The sequence below is a fragment of the Saccopteryx leptura genome, chromosome 4 (genome assembly GCF_036850995.1).
Source record: "Saccopteryx leptura isolate mSacLep1 chromosome 4, mSacLep1_pri_phased_curated, whole genome shotgun sequence".
NCBI lineage: Eukaryota > Metazoa > Chordata > Mammalia > Chiroptera > Emballonuridae > Saccopteryx > Saccopteryx leptura.
The window spans coordinates 50,625,141-50,643,383 of record NC_089506.1 but is presented as its reverse complement, the minus strand read 5'-3'; the positions used below and the strand labels follow the sequence as shown (position 1 = coordinate 50,643,383).

The 18,243-nt window shown below is 44.9% G+C and overlaps 1 protein-coding gene across 6 annotated transcripts in view; it reads left to right on the top strand.

Moving 5' to 3' along the window:
• The window catches only part of FARP1 (FERM, ARH/RhoGEF and pleckstrin domain protein 1), a 353,515-nt gene that overhangs the window by 71,738 nt on the left and 263,534 nt on the right, over positions 1-18,243 (top strand). For all 6 annotated transcript variants that reach the window (XM_066380657.1, XM_066380653.1, XM_066380659.1 and 3 more), the window contains exon 2: positions 8,834-9,024. In XM_066380657.1, the coding sequence (XP_066236754.1) occupies positions 8,854-9,024 (171 nt within the window). In that variant the 5' untranslated portion in view covers positions 8,834-8,853. The remainder of the gene's footprint in view (positions 1-8,833; positions 9,025-18,243) is intronic.

Genomic DNA, 18,243 nt, shown 5'->3' with positions numbered 1-18,243 from the left:
AAAATCCAGTTGCTGGATTGTTTGCTAAATGTACGATTCAATCTTTTTTTTTTTTTTAAACAGGGACAGAGAGAGAGAGAGTCAGAGAGAAGGATAGACAGGGACAGACAGACAGGAACGGAAAGAGATGAGAAGCATCAATCATCCGTTTTTTGTTGTGAGACCTTAGTTGTTCATTGATTGCTTTCTCATATGTGCCTTGACCGTGGGCCTTCAGCAGACCAAGTAACCCCTTGCTCAAGCCAGCGATCTTGGGTCCAAGCTGCTGAGCTTTTTGCTCAAGCCACATGAGCCAGCACTCAAGCTGGCGACCCCGGGGTCTCGAACCTGGGTCCTTTGCATCCCAGTCCAACGCTCTATCCACTGCGCCACCACCTGGTCAGGCCAATTCAATTTTTAAGTAACTACCAATACGTTTACCAAAGTGCACCATTTTATATTGCCTCCGGCCACCAGCAGTGTATGAGAATTCCAGTTTTACACATTCTCTGGAATAGTTGTTACTGTTTATTATAGTTGTTACAAAATATTATCTCATTGTGGATGTAATTTGTACTTCCAAATGACTATTGATGTTGAACATCTTTTCATGTGCTTATTAACCATTTGTATATCTATGGGGATTTAAATTTTTTTATTAACAATTTCAGAACATGTGCTAACAGTTAACAGTTCCTCTCACCATCTCTACTTTTTCTCCTGCCAACGTTTTGTTCTGTTATTGCTCATTGTCAGGAGCTGTAATATTCTGCAGCTATTACAATTATTTTTGTCTTCTTAGAGCAGGGGTCGGGAACCTATGGCTTGCGAGCCAGATGTGGCTCTTTTGATGGCTGCATCTGGCTCGCAGACAAATCTTTAATAAAAAAAAGTAATAATGTTAAAAATATAAAACATTCTCATGTATTATAATCCATTCATTTCCTACAGCTCATGTTCATGGTTGCAGGTGGCTGGAGCCAATCACAGCTGTCCTCCGGGACAACACCAAATTTTTATTGGATAATGCATAACGTTCACGGGTTGTTGTATGCCTGTCATGGAATTACATTTTAAAATATGTGGCGTTCATGGCTCTCTCAGCCAAAAAGTTTCCCGGCCCCTGTCTTAGAGTATAAATGTAAAATTTTCCAGTAATAGTTTTTCATTGTTTCACCACTTACTTTTGCTTTCTCTGGGAGGGCTTGGGTAACATTTTCTGAGTTTTGACTATTTAAAATATCTGGCTATTATATTTGGATGAACATTGAGCTGGGTTTAAAATTTTGATTTCTTTTTATTTCTTTGAGGACTGTTTGGACATTTAAGCATTGAATGTTGCTGTGAATAAGTCTGAATAGTTATCTCCTCATATATATATTTAAATTTTTTGCCTAAGTGCCTAAACGATTCCTTCTTAGTTTTTGAAGGTCAGAAAAGACACAAGAAATGTCCTGGTGTGCATGGTTTTATGTTGGTTGTTTCTGGGATATGATATGTTCATTTTTTATGGAGACTCGTCTTTATTTCTGAAATGTTACCCAGAATTATAGCTTAAATTCTTTTTTTTTGCCTCATTTAATTTTTTTTTTGAGTTGTGGATATGTTGGATTTCTTCTTTTTGTCTTTATGTATTTATTTTTTCCTATCTATTTTAAAACTTTTGCATACTTTTTCAATCTTTCCCCTCAAAGCCTTCTATTTTCATTTGTGCACATTGCCTTTTAGTTACTTTCACTTTGGTGAGTGTCTTAGTCTGTCTTGTCTGCTATAATGAAATACCATAAACAAGAGAAATTATAAATGACAAGTTTATTTCTTACTGTTTTGAAAGGTGGGGAGTCTGAGATTATAGACCAGTGGCTTCAATACCCTGCGAGGGTCCTTTCCCTGGTTCCCAGATAAGCTGTCTTTTCACGGGGTCCTCACAGTGGAAGAGACCAGAGAATTGGCAGGGGTCTAGTTCATAAGGGCACTGATCCCATTCATGAGGGCTTCACCTTCACCATCTAATCACCCGCAAAGGCCTTTCCGCTCTATACCATCTTATTGGGGGTTAGGCTTCAATACATGAATTTGGAGGGGGACAAACATTCAGTCTATTAGTTTTACTCATTCTTCTGTTGTCCCCCCCCCCCCCAGATCTGCTCTCATACTTTATTTCTTTCTCATGTTTTACCATACATAGCTTTCCTGAATTCTTATACTTCTTATGTTTTTGTTTATAGAATTGGCTACTTCCTTGCTATGTTAATTTATGACAATGTGTTTGGGCAAAATTTTGATCTGTTGTATGTAATGTTTTTTTGGGTGGATGTTTTTCATCTGTCATTCATTTCCATTTTTCTCTTTCTTCTTGCACATCTTTGTAAAGATCCACTTTTTGTTAGGAAGGTTCTTTATGAAGTAGCTATTTGCAGGAGTTTTACCTGAGCTGAGAGATAGGGCTATGTCCCATGCTGGTAGGGATTTTTGTGACTGAGTGTGTGCGCGCGCATGTATGTTTGTGTATTTTTCACCTTGCCTCAGCAGTAGCCTGCTAGGTCCTGCAAATACACAGCTTGCTTGTGTGGTTTCTCATTCAATTCCACCTTTAGTATTTCTGGAGATTTCTCATCACACTGTGTCCAGGAAAGCTCTTAGTGCCAACCTGTACATCTGCTCACCTTGTTCCCAGAAAGCTATGGCTGGGTTTGCTGCTAAGGATATTCTACTTCTTTGGGGAGTGTAGCTTTGCAGGCATGGACGGCCTCTTAAAGCCTTTTCCTTCTCCTCTATCTGACTCTCAGTGCAGTTTGGCAACCCTTCGTCACATTTTGTGTCCAGAGTTGCAGATGTCCTCCAGTTTCCTTAGGGATGAAGTTGCATTTGTGTGTGTGCTCCGTACTGCTTTTGGATGACCTCCAAGAGGAAGTCTTTAAGCAGGATACTATGACAAGAGAGCTCTAGTTTTTTATCTTTTCTCCACCAGTTAAAAATTTTATTACTTCTTGTTGTAGTTACTATTTTCTTTTAACTAACTTTTCTCAGATCTAAAGAATAAAGTAGTTTCACAAACAGCTTTTTCTTTGTAGGTCTGGACTTAATCATATTAGTATAGTGTATCACAAGGAAAGAAAGACTAATTTCCTTTATTCTAACTTTTCCTTAAAGAAATCAGAAGTCAGGAAGTTACGGAGGTAACACCACAATAGAGCATGGCTTGATGTTTGTAAACAGGAGGCTTTTAGTTTGTTAGACTTGCTCGTTGAGAAGACTGCTCAATTAGTAGGCTCACCAGTTTTGATAGCCAGCGTCCCTTGTGGTTACCCACTGATGTGTGGCTTGCCAGCGTTTCTCAGATATTCCCTTGACATTCCCAGGATGCTCATCTCAGAGCTCTTGGCTGGATTTACATTTGAATTAAACAGTATTTCCAAGTTCAGCAACAGTCTGCATGCAAGTATGAAAACAAAAAGAAAGTGTGACATACTTTGTTTAAACATGAACATCCAGAAGTAGAACTAATATAGGCAAATGAGGTCTTTCAAAGACTAAAGAAAAAGGAAGCTAAGGTACTAAGTATCTGTAAATCACTAACTCCGTTTGATTTTAAAGGCCAAGGTGCTAAACATGACAGTGTACAGGGGTGAGTAAAAGTAGGTTAAGCCTGATCTGTGGTGGCGCAGTGGATATAGAGCTTCGACCTGGAACGCTGAGGTTGCCAGTTCAAAACCCTGGGCTTGCCCGGTCAAGGCACATATGGGAGTTGATGCTTCCTACTCCTCCCCCCTTCTCTCTCTCTCTCTCTCTCTCTCTCTCTCTCCTCCCCCCTTGCTAAAAAAAAAAAAGAATTTAAAAAACGTAGGTTAATAATGATGATAAATAATATAAGAATAAACTCTTTTGCATACTCACAACTGTAAACCTACTTTTGCCCACCCTGTATATTCATCTGGGGCTCTTGGGCCAGAGGGAGAAACAGCATGTAGTTTAGGGATGAGGGACCTTGTTCTTTGGTTGGGATGAACAAGGAGAAAATGCACTTCTAGGGAGAGACCTTAGCACTTTTGAGATGGGGTGGTTTGGAAGATTAGACCTTTCCATCAGCTCCCTGTTTCGGGTCCAGGGTCACAGCCAGAACCGAGTCTCTCCAACTCAGAGCAGTAGGAGGCCAAGTGGCCAGACCCAGCACTAGCATTGAGGGGCGGGGCAGAGATGGCAAGATTAGAGGCAGGATGCTTGGAAAAGCAGAGACAGACAGGTCAACACCAAAGTAGGGAAAAGTGCAAAGAGGATGCTGGGAATGAGGAAGGCAACTGGACTGAGGTTATAGTTTTCTCTGGAGGTTGCATTTATTTTTAAGCGTGCGACAACGAACAGAAAACATAGGGAAGCAAGATCTCCTGGTTTGAGATTATTTTAAACACAACTGATTTCATACTTAATTAAATGAATACCGCCCATATTGGTTCATTGAGCAAATAATACTGATGGTCTCTTTTTCACTTTGTTGTGGGACACTGTGCTAGGCATTACAGATAAACAAGGTCTAGTCACGTGTCTCAGGACTCGTGTGTGAGATCACACAACCAAGCATATTAGAATTAGGTTCTTATAAAAAGCTCATTTGGGACAGACCTGTGAAGTCACAGATGGGCATTCAAAAGAGAAAGATCAATTCTCAGAAAGGCTGGTCCTTAACTAGTATTGCCTTGTTATGGAACCCCGATCTTAAAGGATTGCAAAAGAATGAATAATAATCTCTTTAAGGCTTTGGTGGAAAGTTGGTAAGGAAAGTGTATGTGGAAGAAATAAGAAGTAAATAGTTACCTGGGTGGCAATCAGACCCTTTTCCTGCTCGATCAAAGGACATGTCTTTTTAGTCCAGGGTGGTTTGAGTCTATGACCCAAGTGGTTTGAGGTGACTCTGTTTCTGATCTGCTGACCCCAGAGCCAGCCCTCTCTCATGGTGAGAGGTTCAGAGGTTTTGCTGAAAGGGAGATGTTTCCATATGCAATTTGGTGGGGAAACTTCTGGAACTTTTACTCTTCAGGAGAAGAAAGAACATGAGTTGGGCAAAGAGAACCTACTAGATAAGATTACAAACTGGATTGTTTTTCCTGAAGAAAAGAGCTGAAGGGAGACTCATTTTCAGATGTGCAAGTAACACAGCACTTAATTCTGGACCTCACACCATGGGTGACCCTTGCTGCCCCTTCTATGTCTTTCTTTGTCACTAAGGGTCACTGGGTCATTGCCTCTTTCCCATCTTCTCCATTGACTCTTGTATGAGTTTGCTAGAGCTTCCATAACAAAATGGCACAGACTGGATGTCTTATCAGAAATTTGTTTTCTCGCAGTCTGGGGGCTAGGTGTCTCAGATCAAGGTGTCGGCAGGGTTGGTTTCTCCTGAGGCCTCTTTACTTAGCTTGCACACGGCTGCCCTCTTGCTCTGTCCTCACATGGTCTTTCTCTGTGTTTACATATCCCTGGTGTCTCTGTACAAATTTTTTTTCCTTAAAAGCAGTGGTCCCGGCCCTGGCTGGTTGGCTCAGCGGTAGAGCGTCGGCCTGGCGTGTGGGGGACCCGGGTTCGATTCCCGGCCAGGGCACATAGGAGAAGCGCCCATTTGCTTCTCCACCCCCCCTTCCTCTCTGTCTCTCTCTTCCCCTCCCGCAGTCAAGGCTCCATTGGAGCAAAGATGGCCCGGGCGCTGTGGATGGCTCCTTGGCCGCTGCCCCAGGCGCTAGAGTGGCTCTGGTCGTGGCAGAGCGACACTCCGGAGGGGCAGAGCATCGCCCCCTGGTGGGCAGAGCGTCGCCCCCTGGTGGGCGTGCCGGGTGGATCCTGGTTGGGCGCATGCAGGAGTCTGTCTGACTGTCTCTCCCCGTTTCCATCTTCAGAAAAATACACACACACACACACACACACACACACACACACACACACACAAAAAGCAGTGGTCCCCAATCATTTTTGGGCCACGGACTGGTTTAATATCAGAAAATATTTTCATGGACCGGCCTTTAGGGTGGGATGGATAAATGTATCACGTGACCGAGACAAGCGTCAAGAGTGAGTTTTAGACAGATGTAACAGAGGGAATCTGGTCATTTTTAAAAAATAAAACATTGTTCAGACTTAAATATAAATAAAACGGAAATAATGTAAGTTATGTATTCTTTCTCTGCGGACCAGTACCAAATGACCCACGGACTGGTACCGGTCCGCGGCCCGGGGTTTGGGGACCACTGCTTAAAAGGACAAGAGTCAGATTTGATTTCAGCCCATCTGAATGGCTTATTTTAACTTACTTCTTTTAAGACCCTTTCTCCAAATACGGTCACATTCTGGCATACTGGGGGTTAGAGTTTCAACATAAATTTGGGGGTGAAGGAACACAATTCAGCAAATAACAGGCATCATGATGAAGCATGTTTTGTTATTTTTGCTCTTTTGGTTCTCTGTCCCCCCAACTTTCCTTCACTGCCATCGTGACTTTCACTTGTACAAAGAGACGGACTCTGAACCCCTAGTTTCTACCCAGCTCCACCTCTCCCTGTAGCCTACCCTGTGTCCTTTCACAATTCTAAGCAGTGTCCCAGTCAAACTCACACCTCCTTGTGCTTCCTGTCTTCTGCCCTGATGTAAAACTTTCTAATAATCATTACTGTAATTTTATCTCCTCTCAATAGCTAACTAATTAGACCATCAGGTTAATTTTTTCACAAAAGTGGCTTTTCTACAATCACCTTTTCATTTCTATCGCAGCCGTCCAAAATATGATCTCAAGCATAAATTGTTGCAATAGCTTTGTCACTGGATACCCCCAGGCCCTGCCATCCCAGCTCTCTCTTTCACTCCACGGTATATATGTATTCCTTTCAGGTTCATTTTTCAAAAGTTCTGTCGCTGTGTCATTATTCTTACTTCAATGGCTCCCTACCACCTACAGTGTAAAGACCATATTTCTCAACTAGGCATTTGAGGTTCTTTATAGTCTGATTCCAGCCTACTTTCCAAATGCATTTTTAACTCTCTGGCATTAATTCTCACTCTTCTTCCTTATATCTGTTGCATAGCTTTGTAGGTGCTGTTGGCATTCTTGGTGTGCCTTTCATTGAAATCTCATTTCATTGCGTTCTTGTGACACTGAATGTGTTAGCCATAGTATACATGTCCTGGCTGATGGCTCCAGTCATCAAGCAGCCATTATTGAACTCAGCTCTGCGCCAGACACTATGCCTGGGTAGGTGCTGAAGTCCCAGGAATATTGAAGACTTGGTTTCTGCTTTAGAGTTGTTACAATGTCGTGGGTGAAGTGAACAGGCAAATGGAATTGGCCACCGTGCTGAAGTTTGGCAGGGTCCTGAGCAAGAGTGGCAGCAACACCTGAGCTCTGGCCAGGTGTCAGGGATGGGACATTTGTACTGAATTTTAAAGGGATGGTAGAAGCTTCTAGGTGGGGAATGAGTGCAAAGCATCCAGCCAGAGAGAGCTACCCGGGTGAAGACCTGGAGCAGCACAGGCGCAGCAGGAGAGAGGGGGTGGGGGGGTGGCGTGAGAGAAGAGGAGACAGGGATGGGAAGGAAAGGTGATTGTGTTTTGTTTTAAGGAAGATAATTCTTTTTTTAAAGATATTTTATTTGTTGATTTGGGGCGGGGGGGGGGGCGGAGAGAGAGCTTGACCAGGCAAGCCCAGGGTTTTGAACTGGCGACCTCAGCACTGCAGGTTGACGCTCAATCCACTGCGCCACCACAGGTCAGGCAGGAAAATAATTCTTGATACTAGAATGTGTACTTGGGAAGGGGGTGCAGCTCAGGGGGAAGGTAGGAAAAAAATGAATTAGGAGGTAAGTTGTCATAGAAACAAGCAGAAGAAATCAAGAGAAAAGATCCCACATGACTTCATCTGTATTTTTTGTGAGTGCATGTTTAGTTTCTTCAACCAGATTATAAACTTGGGAGCCACAATGAATGTTTTAATTTTTCTTTATAATACTCACATTATTTAGTATGTTAGTGTGTCCACAAAAGTTAATTAATGGATGCCAATAATATGTAATATGGCTTAGGCACTGTTCATTATCTTCCCACCAGACTCAAAATGTGTAAAAAGTAGTGCCTACCTCATTGTAGACACTGAATTATATGTTGAGTACAACTGATCTTTGGTATGAAAAATGAAGAGCTGACTGTAAAATGAGGAAAGAATAAAACATGTAAAAATATGCAAAAGAATAAAAGATGCACCATTATTTGCATGCCTTGAGTGGCTAAAGGTGACATTATTAGTAAATGGATTGCAGCCTCACACACTGGTTCTCATGCATACAGTGGAGAGCCTGGGTGGTTTTGGGAACTTGCCAAGATGAAGGGCAGAGGACAATTGTAACTTAGGTGGTTTAAATAAGTGAGTCTCCTCCTCCTCCTCTTTCTCCTCTTCTTCTTCCTCCTTCTCCTCCTTCTTCTCCTCTTCCTCCTCCTCTTCCTCCTCTTCTTTTTTTTTTTTTTAAGTGAGAGGAGTGGAGATAGTGAGACAGACTCCCTCATGCCCCCTAACGAGGATCCACTCAGCAACCCCTGTCTCAGACCAATGCTTGAATAACCGAGCTAATTTTAGCTCCTGAGGCTGACACACTGGACCAACCAGAGCTATCCTCAGCACCTGGGGCCAACACTCGAACCAATCGAGCCACGAGCTGTGGGAGGGGATAAGAGAGAAAAACAGACAGTCACTTCTCTTGTGTGCCCTGACCAGGAATCGAACCTGGAAGTCCATACGCTGGTCTGACGCTCCATCCACTGAGCCAACGTGACAGGACCTCCTCTTGTGATTGATGTATTTCTTTTTCCTCACTGTTTCCTGCAGACATATAATCTGCTTTCATCATGGGAGAAATAGAGCAGAGGCCAACTCCAGGATCTCGACTGGGGGCCCCAGAGAATTCGGGGATCAGTACCTTGGAACGTGGACAGAAGCCGCCCCCAACACCTTCGGGAAAACTCATGTCCATCAAAATTCAGATGCTGGACGACACGCAGGAGGCATTTGAAGTTCCAGTAAGTTGGGAGTATATCTGAACTCAAGTATGTGGGAAGCCTTCGGCATGGGAGGACCATCTCATTCCTGTGTTTCAGCGACATGAGGTGACAGGGAGAGGGTCTGTGTATTCTGCACTTCTGTTCCCCGACTCTCCCCTTCAACACGCACCCCTGACCAATTCTGGTTCTGAGCTGTTTGACTTTTAGATTTGTGAGGGAGTTGCTTATATATTATCAGTGGGCACATCACTTGAATTTTACTGACTTTCCATATACAAATATATAGGGTGGAACAAAGTAGGCTTATAGTTGCTTGAATGGAAAATAATACAATAGTTAATCAATAGTAATATAAGACTAAAGTCTATATTGTGTACTTACAACTATAAAGCTACTTTTGCCCCGCCCTCCATATGTAGGTATATGCATATGTATAATATTATAGATATTAGAATTGGAGAGAATTGTGCTCTTGTGGCTGGATCTGTTTAATTTGCTTATAGTGCGCCACCGAGGTACTTACTGGCAAGAAAACTCCTGAGAAAACCATTAAAACCCTGTGTGGATGTTGTCATATCAGAAAAGAAGTTGATGACCATGGTTCTGGGGGGGAGCAGGGTGTAGAAAAACGCTGACCCAAACCCAGTGTGGCAGCCCTGGAATGGAAGAGGTCCGCCACCTCAGGGGAGGACAGAGTATGTCTGGGAGCTGGGCAGTGAAGAAGGACTGACCCAAACCCAGTGTGGCAGCCCTGGAATGGAAGAGGTCCGCCACCTCAGGGGAGGACAGAGTATGTCTGGGAGCTGGGCAGTGAAGAAGGACTGACCCAAACCCAGTGTGGCAGCCCTGGAATGGAAGAGGTCCGCCACCTCAGGGGAGAACAGAGTATGTCTGGGAGCTGGGCAGTGAATAAGGACTGACCCAAACCCAGCGTGGCAGCCCTGGAATGGAAGAGGTCCGTCACCTCAGGGGAGGACAGAGTATGTCTGGGAGCTGGGCAGTGAAGAAGGACTGACCCAAACCCAGTGTGGCAGCCCTGGAATGGAAGAGGTCCGCCACCTCAGGGGAGGACAGAGTATGTCTGGGAGCTGGGCAGTGAAGAAGGAGCTGCCAGACTCGGTCTCTTCCATCAGTTGGAACCCCACACCCCCATAGTTCTGCTGTTTTCCTGAGTCCCTTCCTCATCGCCCCCTGCCCTACGTCATCCAACATCCTCCATAAAGAGAACTGTAGGGACCCTCCACCAGTCATGTACAGATGGAGAATTTCTTGTTCCCAAGGCAGGGAAAGTCGTAAGTGTGTCTGACTCTGGAACTCTGACTGCATTCAAGTCCACAGGATTCTTAGCACACTTTGGATTTTGTTTTCCCTGTTATGTTTTGGGTACTAGGCACCACATCTAAATTGTTTGTGGAGGAAGAAAATAGCTCTCCAATTCCAAACAGTCAACTTCTAAACAAACTTTGGGAACGTAACCTGTTTTTAAAGTGGAGACGATCTATTATTCCTGTTGGCTAGAGTGACTGAAATTTAAGTTGGCTTTAACGTCTGTAACCCATCATTTAATCATTTAAGTGATAAGATTCACTAAATTATGTTCATTTCAAAGAGTAATGTCCAGAGAGTGTGAATTATCAGTACCTCATGGAAAGATAAACCTCAGAACAGCTGTGTAAAACCACCAATTTATTGCACATCGCAAACAACCTTTGTGTCTTTCTAATTTTCTTGTTTTGGAATTCATATCTGTCAGGGCCTTGGGAACATCTTCATATTTTGGTGAACAGAGCTGTTGCTAATCTGCTGAAATTGTAAAATAAATTGAAGGGTGCACCTGCTAGCCTGTTAGAATTAGGCCTTTTAGAACACATGGCTCCACCCACCCTCCCGCCCCCCTGCAATTTTTCTCTTCATTGCCTGACTGGTTTGGTGAGGTATTTAGTTTCCCTGTTTCAGTAATTCCTATTTGGTACTGTTAAGGACTTCTGAGCCCAAGTCTCTAAAAACACATTCTGTTAAATGGTGTTCCTGTATGTGGTTTGGACTAGGGAGCTATCAGATGATGCTGCTGTGTGCATGAGCTGCAGGAAGATTGTACTATAATATAGTCAGTGCAGTGCTTCAGTCTCCCTAAACCAAAGAATGTCAAGACTCTGTTCTTAGCTACTATTTAGGAACTATATAACAGCTCCCTGCCTAAGAAATAGGAAAATAAATGTGTTCTTCTTTTTAAAATCATATTACTTGACATTTTGTAATGTCTGTGTTTTGTATTTGTAGCTCTTCAGCCTGGGGAGACCCCCTCCCCATTAAACTCCTATGCACCCTTAAAGGCCCTATCAGTTTTACCCAGATGCCAACTCCTTGAGGCAGTGGCTGGGACTTTTTCTTCCCTCCTTCAGAGCATGTTTGCTTATATATCTATTAGTGTGGAGCCTGACTGCCTGGGTTCAAATCCCAGATTCTCCATCTAACTTATTGATCATCTTGAATAAAGTACTTAACCTCTTTTTATCTTAATTTTTCACCTGTAAAATGAATCTTATAATAGACCCTACCTCATTTTATGAGGACAAAAGAGTTGATACAAGTAAAACATGTTTGGAACAACTCTTGGCACATACTATGAGCCTAACACAAGAATGATTAGTGGTATTGATGTCCATTGGCTTGTTGGGGCAGGGACTTTGTCTCATCCCCAGCACCTGGCACAGCATCTTGGCATGTAGTAGGTGCTCATTAAATGTTTGCTGACTGGATGTTGGAGTGAGTTTATTTTACAAGAAGAATTGTTAGTTTTTCACATTCCTCATCTGTTCATATTTTATTTATTTTTTTCTAGTTTGGTTAGAATGTTTCTTCTCAACTGATGGGCAACAGATGTTTTCTATAACTGCTTGTAGAAAGGCAGATATTAGCCTTTTTATTGACTAAGCTGATTCTAAATTGCTACCTTGTGCTCTTTAAAAACTGAAACGGCCAGGCCTTCACGCAGCTGGAAGGCATCAGTCTGGCCACGGTGACTCAGTCACAGTGCTCAGCACTGGAGCAGAGTGGCCCAGGACTGCAGGAAACCCAGCTCCCCATAAGTGCTTTAAAACTTTGCTCCAAAAGTTTATGCTGTGAATTTATCAAGGCTGAGTGGCCCTGGAAGTGTCCTCTTCGTCCGCATGTGATCCCTCCTCTGATTGGGTGCCCCGAGAGAATGAATTCCCCTTGCTCACTCACATTTGCCACGCAGATGAGCAGGGCACATGGCCAGAAGTCATTATAGTTTTCCTTTGGGAACATTCTTTTTGAACCATTTTGTTTTCTCTTGGGGATCGAGTTTCCTGGGCGTTTTCTTATTACTTTTGTTGTAGAGTATGGGTGAGGGTAAAGTCATCAGTGTAAGTGCAAGAAGCCTAAACACTTCCTGGCACAGATAACCAAGCAATACACTCCACGGTTGCCTCCACTGCTATATATAGCCTTTAAAAAACTATTTAAGAGTTTAACCTTTTGAAAGACCCCAGCAGTAAGCATCAGACTTTCCCACCCTGTAGCTAGTTTTACTACTACCTTTGCTTTTGAACTCGGGGCAATCTTTTTAGTATTTCCTCTGCAGAGTTGAAAGTTCTAAAAACAATACTTAACCGTAGATTCTTACAAGATGTCTTATCATCTTTATATGAAAAAGGCTGTGCAAAGAAGCCTCACGCTGTTGTTTGATAAATGTAGCTTCCTCTTCCAACCAGAGATATAAAACAAACTGACTCTTGAGAATCTGAAAGGGTTAATGATAGCCCTCCCCTCCCCCACCTGTATCATCACCCCTAAGGTCCCTGAGAAGGTTTTATACGACCTGGCTTCATGACCCCGCTGGTAAACAATCATAGTTCCTACTGACATTTTTAGGATGAAACAGATGGTTTCCTCTCCAAGTGTTTATTCAGTCTCTGTGTTTTCGTTAGCGAGGTCACTCTAGCAATAGCTGAGAAGAGCAGAGGAAATAAAACCAAGCCATCTTTTGCTTCTCCTGTGCAGCCCGGGTGATAGTGATGGGGAAGGATGCTCAGGGTGACAGGCAGACTCCAAGGCTTTGTTGAAGAGTTTGTAGGAGTGGCCTGGTGCAGCTGGGTGACAAGTGGTGAGACCTCGAGGAAGCCGTACCACCATGCTAATTGTGGCAGAAAGAAATCAACGTCAAGCATGGCCATCCCAGGAAACAGTCATCGTGCCTTTTCCGCAGTTGTGTCTTCTCGACGCTTCACTCGGATGCTTTAGAGCCTCCAGAGAGCGTCCAGAGGTGAGGAGGCCAGACAGAGCAGGGCGTCCTCATTGAGGCTCTGCACGGCCCCCACTGTTACCTCTGCCTTTCCTGGGTGCTTTCCCTTCTGCACGAGCAGCTCCTGCCTGAAAAATCTTTTCTTTGTTTACATGCTTATTTTTGGCCTCCTGCAAGTAGAGTGTGAGCTCTTCGGGGAGCAAGGCCTCTTCTGTTCTTGTTTATCATTGGATCCTACACCTGAACAGTGCCTGGACCCAGCGGATACCCGACACCAGTGTCCAGTCATTTACCTCCCACATATCATGAGAAGTGATTGGTGTTGCCTTCTCGTCGAGATGAGGGGACCCAGGGGAAGAGCTTTTAATCACTTCCTCATGTTTGCGCAGAGTTAGGATAGGACCCAGTGCACGTGACCACATCTCTGCCTTCCCTGCACCGAGCAGCCATCTCGGAGGATAAGTTAGGGCTTCTACTGTCTAAGAGCCCCTCTGGGTCTTTTCATACTTGCGTCCAGCGGCTCTCAAAGCAAAGGTCACCACATTCTTCCGTTTGTGCTGCTCTGGGTCTTAGCTCATTCTAAATAGCACCCATCCTCCACTTCTAACAAATAGATCGAAATCCCACCAACTGTCCAGGCCTCCCCCAGCCCGGCTCTTGCTGGAGGCCACCTTTCCTTTCTTGCAGTACTTACTGTCTGGATCTCTAATTAGCTTTTCCAGTCACGGTCACTAATCTTACTTCTCTCCCTAATTAGTTCCTTCGTATCCCTGCTGAGACTTTGTTCATCTGCAAAATGAGGTGTTTGGTCCCCATGATATTCAAAGCTTCTTTTTCCTTTTCCTTTCTTTTGGAAGGTGGAACCCTGTGTTGACATCTTTGTTGATGAATTGTTTAACTTTTTTTGTGTTTGGATTTGCTAATTCTTCAGGCAGATGGTAAACTGGGAAAAGGGATTTTTAATTAACCTCTCTCCCCCCTTTCAAAAACCTGATCAGACACAGGAGTTACTGTGTACCTGGTGAGTACTAAAAGAGTAAGTGGTGAGGAGGAATCCGCGTGCTCTGCTTTATATATGATATGCTACTTATAGAGCATGAGGAAATGTCAAGATTTAATTTGTGTGTGTGGGAATGGGGGGGGGGTAAATTACATAAACCTCACTGAACTAAGTTGGATGGAACTGTGTGCCACCTGACAATGGGAAGCAGAAGACTGAAAGAAATCAAATAGTTTCTGGAAAACACATCAGTGGTAGTAACTCAACAGGTTTATTGAAAATAGAGAAATATCTAAAAATTTTAAGAGAAGTAATTAGTTTGCATGTCATAATAAAGAGACTGCTGAAGTTTTTTACGAGGGGCAAAATTGCCTCTACTCTCTCTGAAACCTAATTAGGAGTCTCGTACTGTCAAGCCCCTTAATGATAAAACACTTATTTTATTTTCTTTCCTTTTGAAATGAAACAGTCATTTAATTTCTTTGTTATTGAAACCCGGGCTTGACATCAATTGAGAGCTTGTTTTTCCAAGGGTTTTGCCATTCCCAGAAAGGTCTTACATGGTGTTGGGAAAACAGATATGTTAGGCTTACTCGCTTGCACTTTGCATGCTTAGTGCATGAGCACATGGCAGAGTCACTGGTGCATAGCTTATGTAAGGTACTGGAGTTGGACTCGGGGCAGGTTGTGGATTGTCTGCCCATCACTGTGAGGGTCTATTTGCTCTTTGTTTGCCTGCTGCTGTGTGAAGCGGTTTTCCCTGCCTGCTTGCTCGTCCGCCATTATGAGACTCTAATAAACGGGAACAGCCCAATGCTTTCCGGCTCTGCAATTCCTCTAACATCTCCCTGAATCCAGTGTGGACCTGCCTTGCCTTGGCCACAGCATTACATCTGGCATAGAGGGCAGGATCAGATTGGATCAGATCAGTATGGAGCTACCAACACCCTTAAAGGGTGGGCTAGAGTAGTGGTCCCCAACGTTTTTTTGGGCCATAGACCGGTTTAATGTCAGAAAATATTTTCACGGACCGGCCTTTAGGGCGGGACGGATAAATGTATCACGTAACCAAGACAAGCGTCAAGAGTGAGTCTTAGATGGATATAACAGAGGAAATCTGGTCATTTCTAAAAAAATAAAACATCGTTCAGACTTAAATATAAATAAAACGGAAATAATGTAAGTTATTTATTCTTTCTCTACGGACCGGTACCAAATGGCCCACGGACCGGTACCGGTCTGTGGCCCAGGGGTTGGGGACCACTGAGCTAGAGGACTGGCTGCTGTTCTCCAGCATATGGCTCCTTGTGGCTCTGCTTTTGGGACCGTAGGCTGGGTGATTTTACAGCCCTGCAAGCAGAAGCCAAAAGCTGTGTTCAAGAGGCTGCACAAGGTCACGTGTTCCAGGATGAGCTGCAGGCTGAGCACCAGTGGCTTGAACTGCAACAGTTGCTGGAGAAGGAGGCCGACCATTTTCAAGAGCTGCAGTGTGAAATGCAGGCTGAGCACCAATGGCACCTGGAACTGGAACAGTCACTGGAAAAGGAAATAAGGCTCCGAGGGCTTCGGTTTACCCTAGAAGCAGAGCGTTGGCAGCAACAATTGTTAGAGGAACAACTTCGGGCTCAAGAGCTCAGGCTTCAGCTTCAGGCTGAGGGCCAGCAGCCACAGGAGTCGAAGCGGGTGGTAAAGAAGGAGCTGCATCCATGCCATTGGAGTGCTCTGAGCTGTTGTAGCACGTGTTTCTAACTCCTCCTCTTCTGAGGAGGAGGTCTGGGCTGAAACTGCCATCCACAAACTCAGAACCTGGATGGTGGTCACCCAGAAGGTAAAAAAGCCAGCAGCCAAGAGTGCCTCAGGGGCAGGCACAACCCCCTCTGCAAGAAGGTGAGCATTCTGTGGTCCAACCTTACATCCAGGCAGAGTTGATGGAGTTAGAGGCAAAATTCAGGCAAAAACCCACTTAGCCCCTGGCAGGTTGGCTGCTGAGGTTGTGGGACATAGGGCTGCATGGCATCATGCTCTCTGGAACAGAGATGGAAAAATTGGCTGCCATTACCACACACTCCTTCTTGAAGCAGCATCTTCAGAAGTCCCGTGACAACCCAGAAAACCATACTCTATTAGAATGGGTGATGGTTGCCATTCGTATAGTCCGGCAAAATCCTGGAAACTTGCTGGGGTCAGTGAGTCAGTGGCAATCAGATACTGAGCTGTAGCAGGTCCTCTGGGAACTGGGTATGAGGAATAGTGCTTTCAACCTGAGGTCCCATGGGCCAGATGAGGAAGTATTTACAGCAGGGATAAGGGACCTTATTAACTCTGTAGCACCCTGTTAGCCCTTTTTGGGTCACTAGTGATTATCTTGAGCCCTTAAATGGGCAAGCCCATCAACACATTTACACAGATGGTGGCAGATTTGGGGGAGCTGGAGGCAGCACAAAACCAGAAGGCTGTGCGGGCTGCTGCTGGTCCTGCCTTCCCAACTAACTAGAGAAATGAGCCTGTAAAGGTTACCTGAACACAGATATGGGTAGATTTGATTGCGGCTGGGGAAAATAGGGAGAAATTGGATGGCGTGTCTCATAGAGTCCTGTTAGAGTTTTGGCAGCAGCTTAAGCTGGAACAGAGGTTCTAGTTGCTGAAAAAGCAGAGGAAGCAGGTGGCCCCAGCAGCTGCCAAGAAAATGGCTGGCGTTCAGGTTTATGATTACAGGATTATATGATGGAGACAGCTGAGGGAGAGGAGGATCCCCAAGATCTGCTGTTCCAGTTTGAATAAGGGGAAGGCCAAGGGACCTGTCTAATGGAGACAGGTGGGGGCCAGAAGTCCCATGTGAAATTAGCAGCCCACTGGTCCCTTTCTAATGTGCAGCAGGTGTTGGCCTTAGCCAACACAAGGTGCTGTTTCAACAGCTAAGGAGACTGTCAAGGTGGCACAGGCCTTAAATGTGTTTGACCCTGCCAGGTCTTATAAGCTTGCTGAGGGGTGTGGATAGGGATTGTAGCAATGGACAGATGCTTATGGAAAGGTGCTGAGGCCCGTTAATAAAGAGCTGTATGGCTAGTTGCCTGTAATGGACCTTTACCTTGGTGATTTGCACAGACAGATGGGCTGTCTATTGTGAATTGATCACTGAGTGGTATAATGGACTCTTTTTTCTTTTTTTTTAATTTTTTTTTTTTTTCTTCTGAAGCTGGAAACCGGGAGGCAGTCCGACAGACTCCCACATGCGCCCGACTGGGATTCACCCGGCACACCCACCAGGCAGCGATGCTCTGCCCATCTGGGTGTCGCTCTGTTGCGACCAGAGCCAGTCTGGCGGCTGAGGCAGAGGCCATGGAGCCATCCCCAGCGCCCAGGCCATCTTTGCTCCAATGGAGCCTTGGCTGTGGGAGGGGAAGAGAGAGACAGAGAGGAAGGAGAGGGGGAGGGGTGGAGAAGCAGATGGGCACTTCTCCTGTGTGCCCTGGCCGGGAATCGAACCCGGGACTTCCGCACGCCAGGCTGACGCTCTACCACTGAGCCAACCGGCCAGGGCCGTATAATGGACTCTTGAAGCAGGAACTGTGACAAGAGGGGGGCATTGGCTCCCTTGCTGGATGGAAACACTGCTTGTGGACAGTAATGAGAGATCCTGATGGGGGGGGGGGGGGCTGCGACACCTGTGGAGGCCCTCCTGCATCGCACAGCTGCTCCCATCCAGCTGCAGAGTCGCACCAAGGACACTTTACAGTTTCAATGGAAATAGCCCTGGACTACACAGGCCCCCCATGTACCATGGGATCGGGGGCTAGAGGTGGGCCTCCAGTTAATTCTCTGGGCAGAGTGCTCAGGGAGACACTGTGAAGGGCACCTTTATAATTATTGTATACCTTGTGCTGCTGCTGTAAGCTCTGTTTGTTTATGTAATGTACCTCACTCCTTGCACAGGGATCATCGTGGAAGATACTTGACATGTAGATTGTGA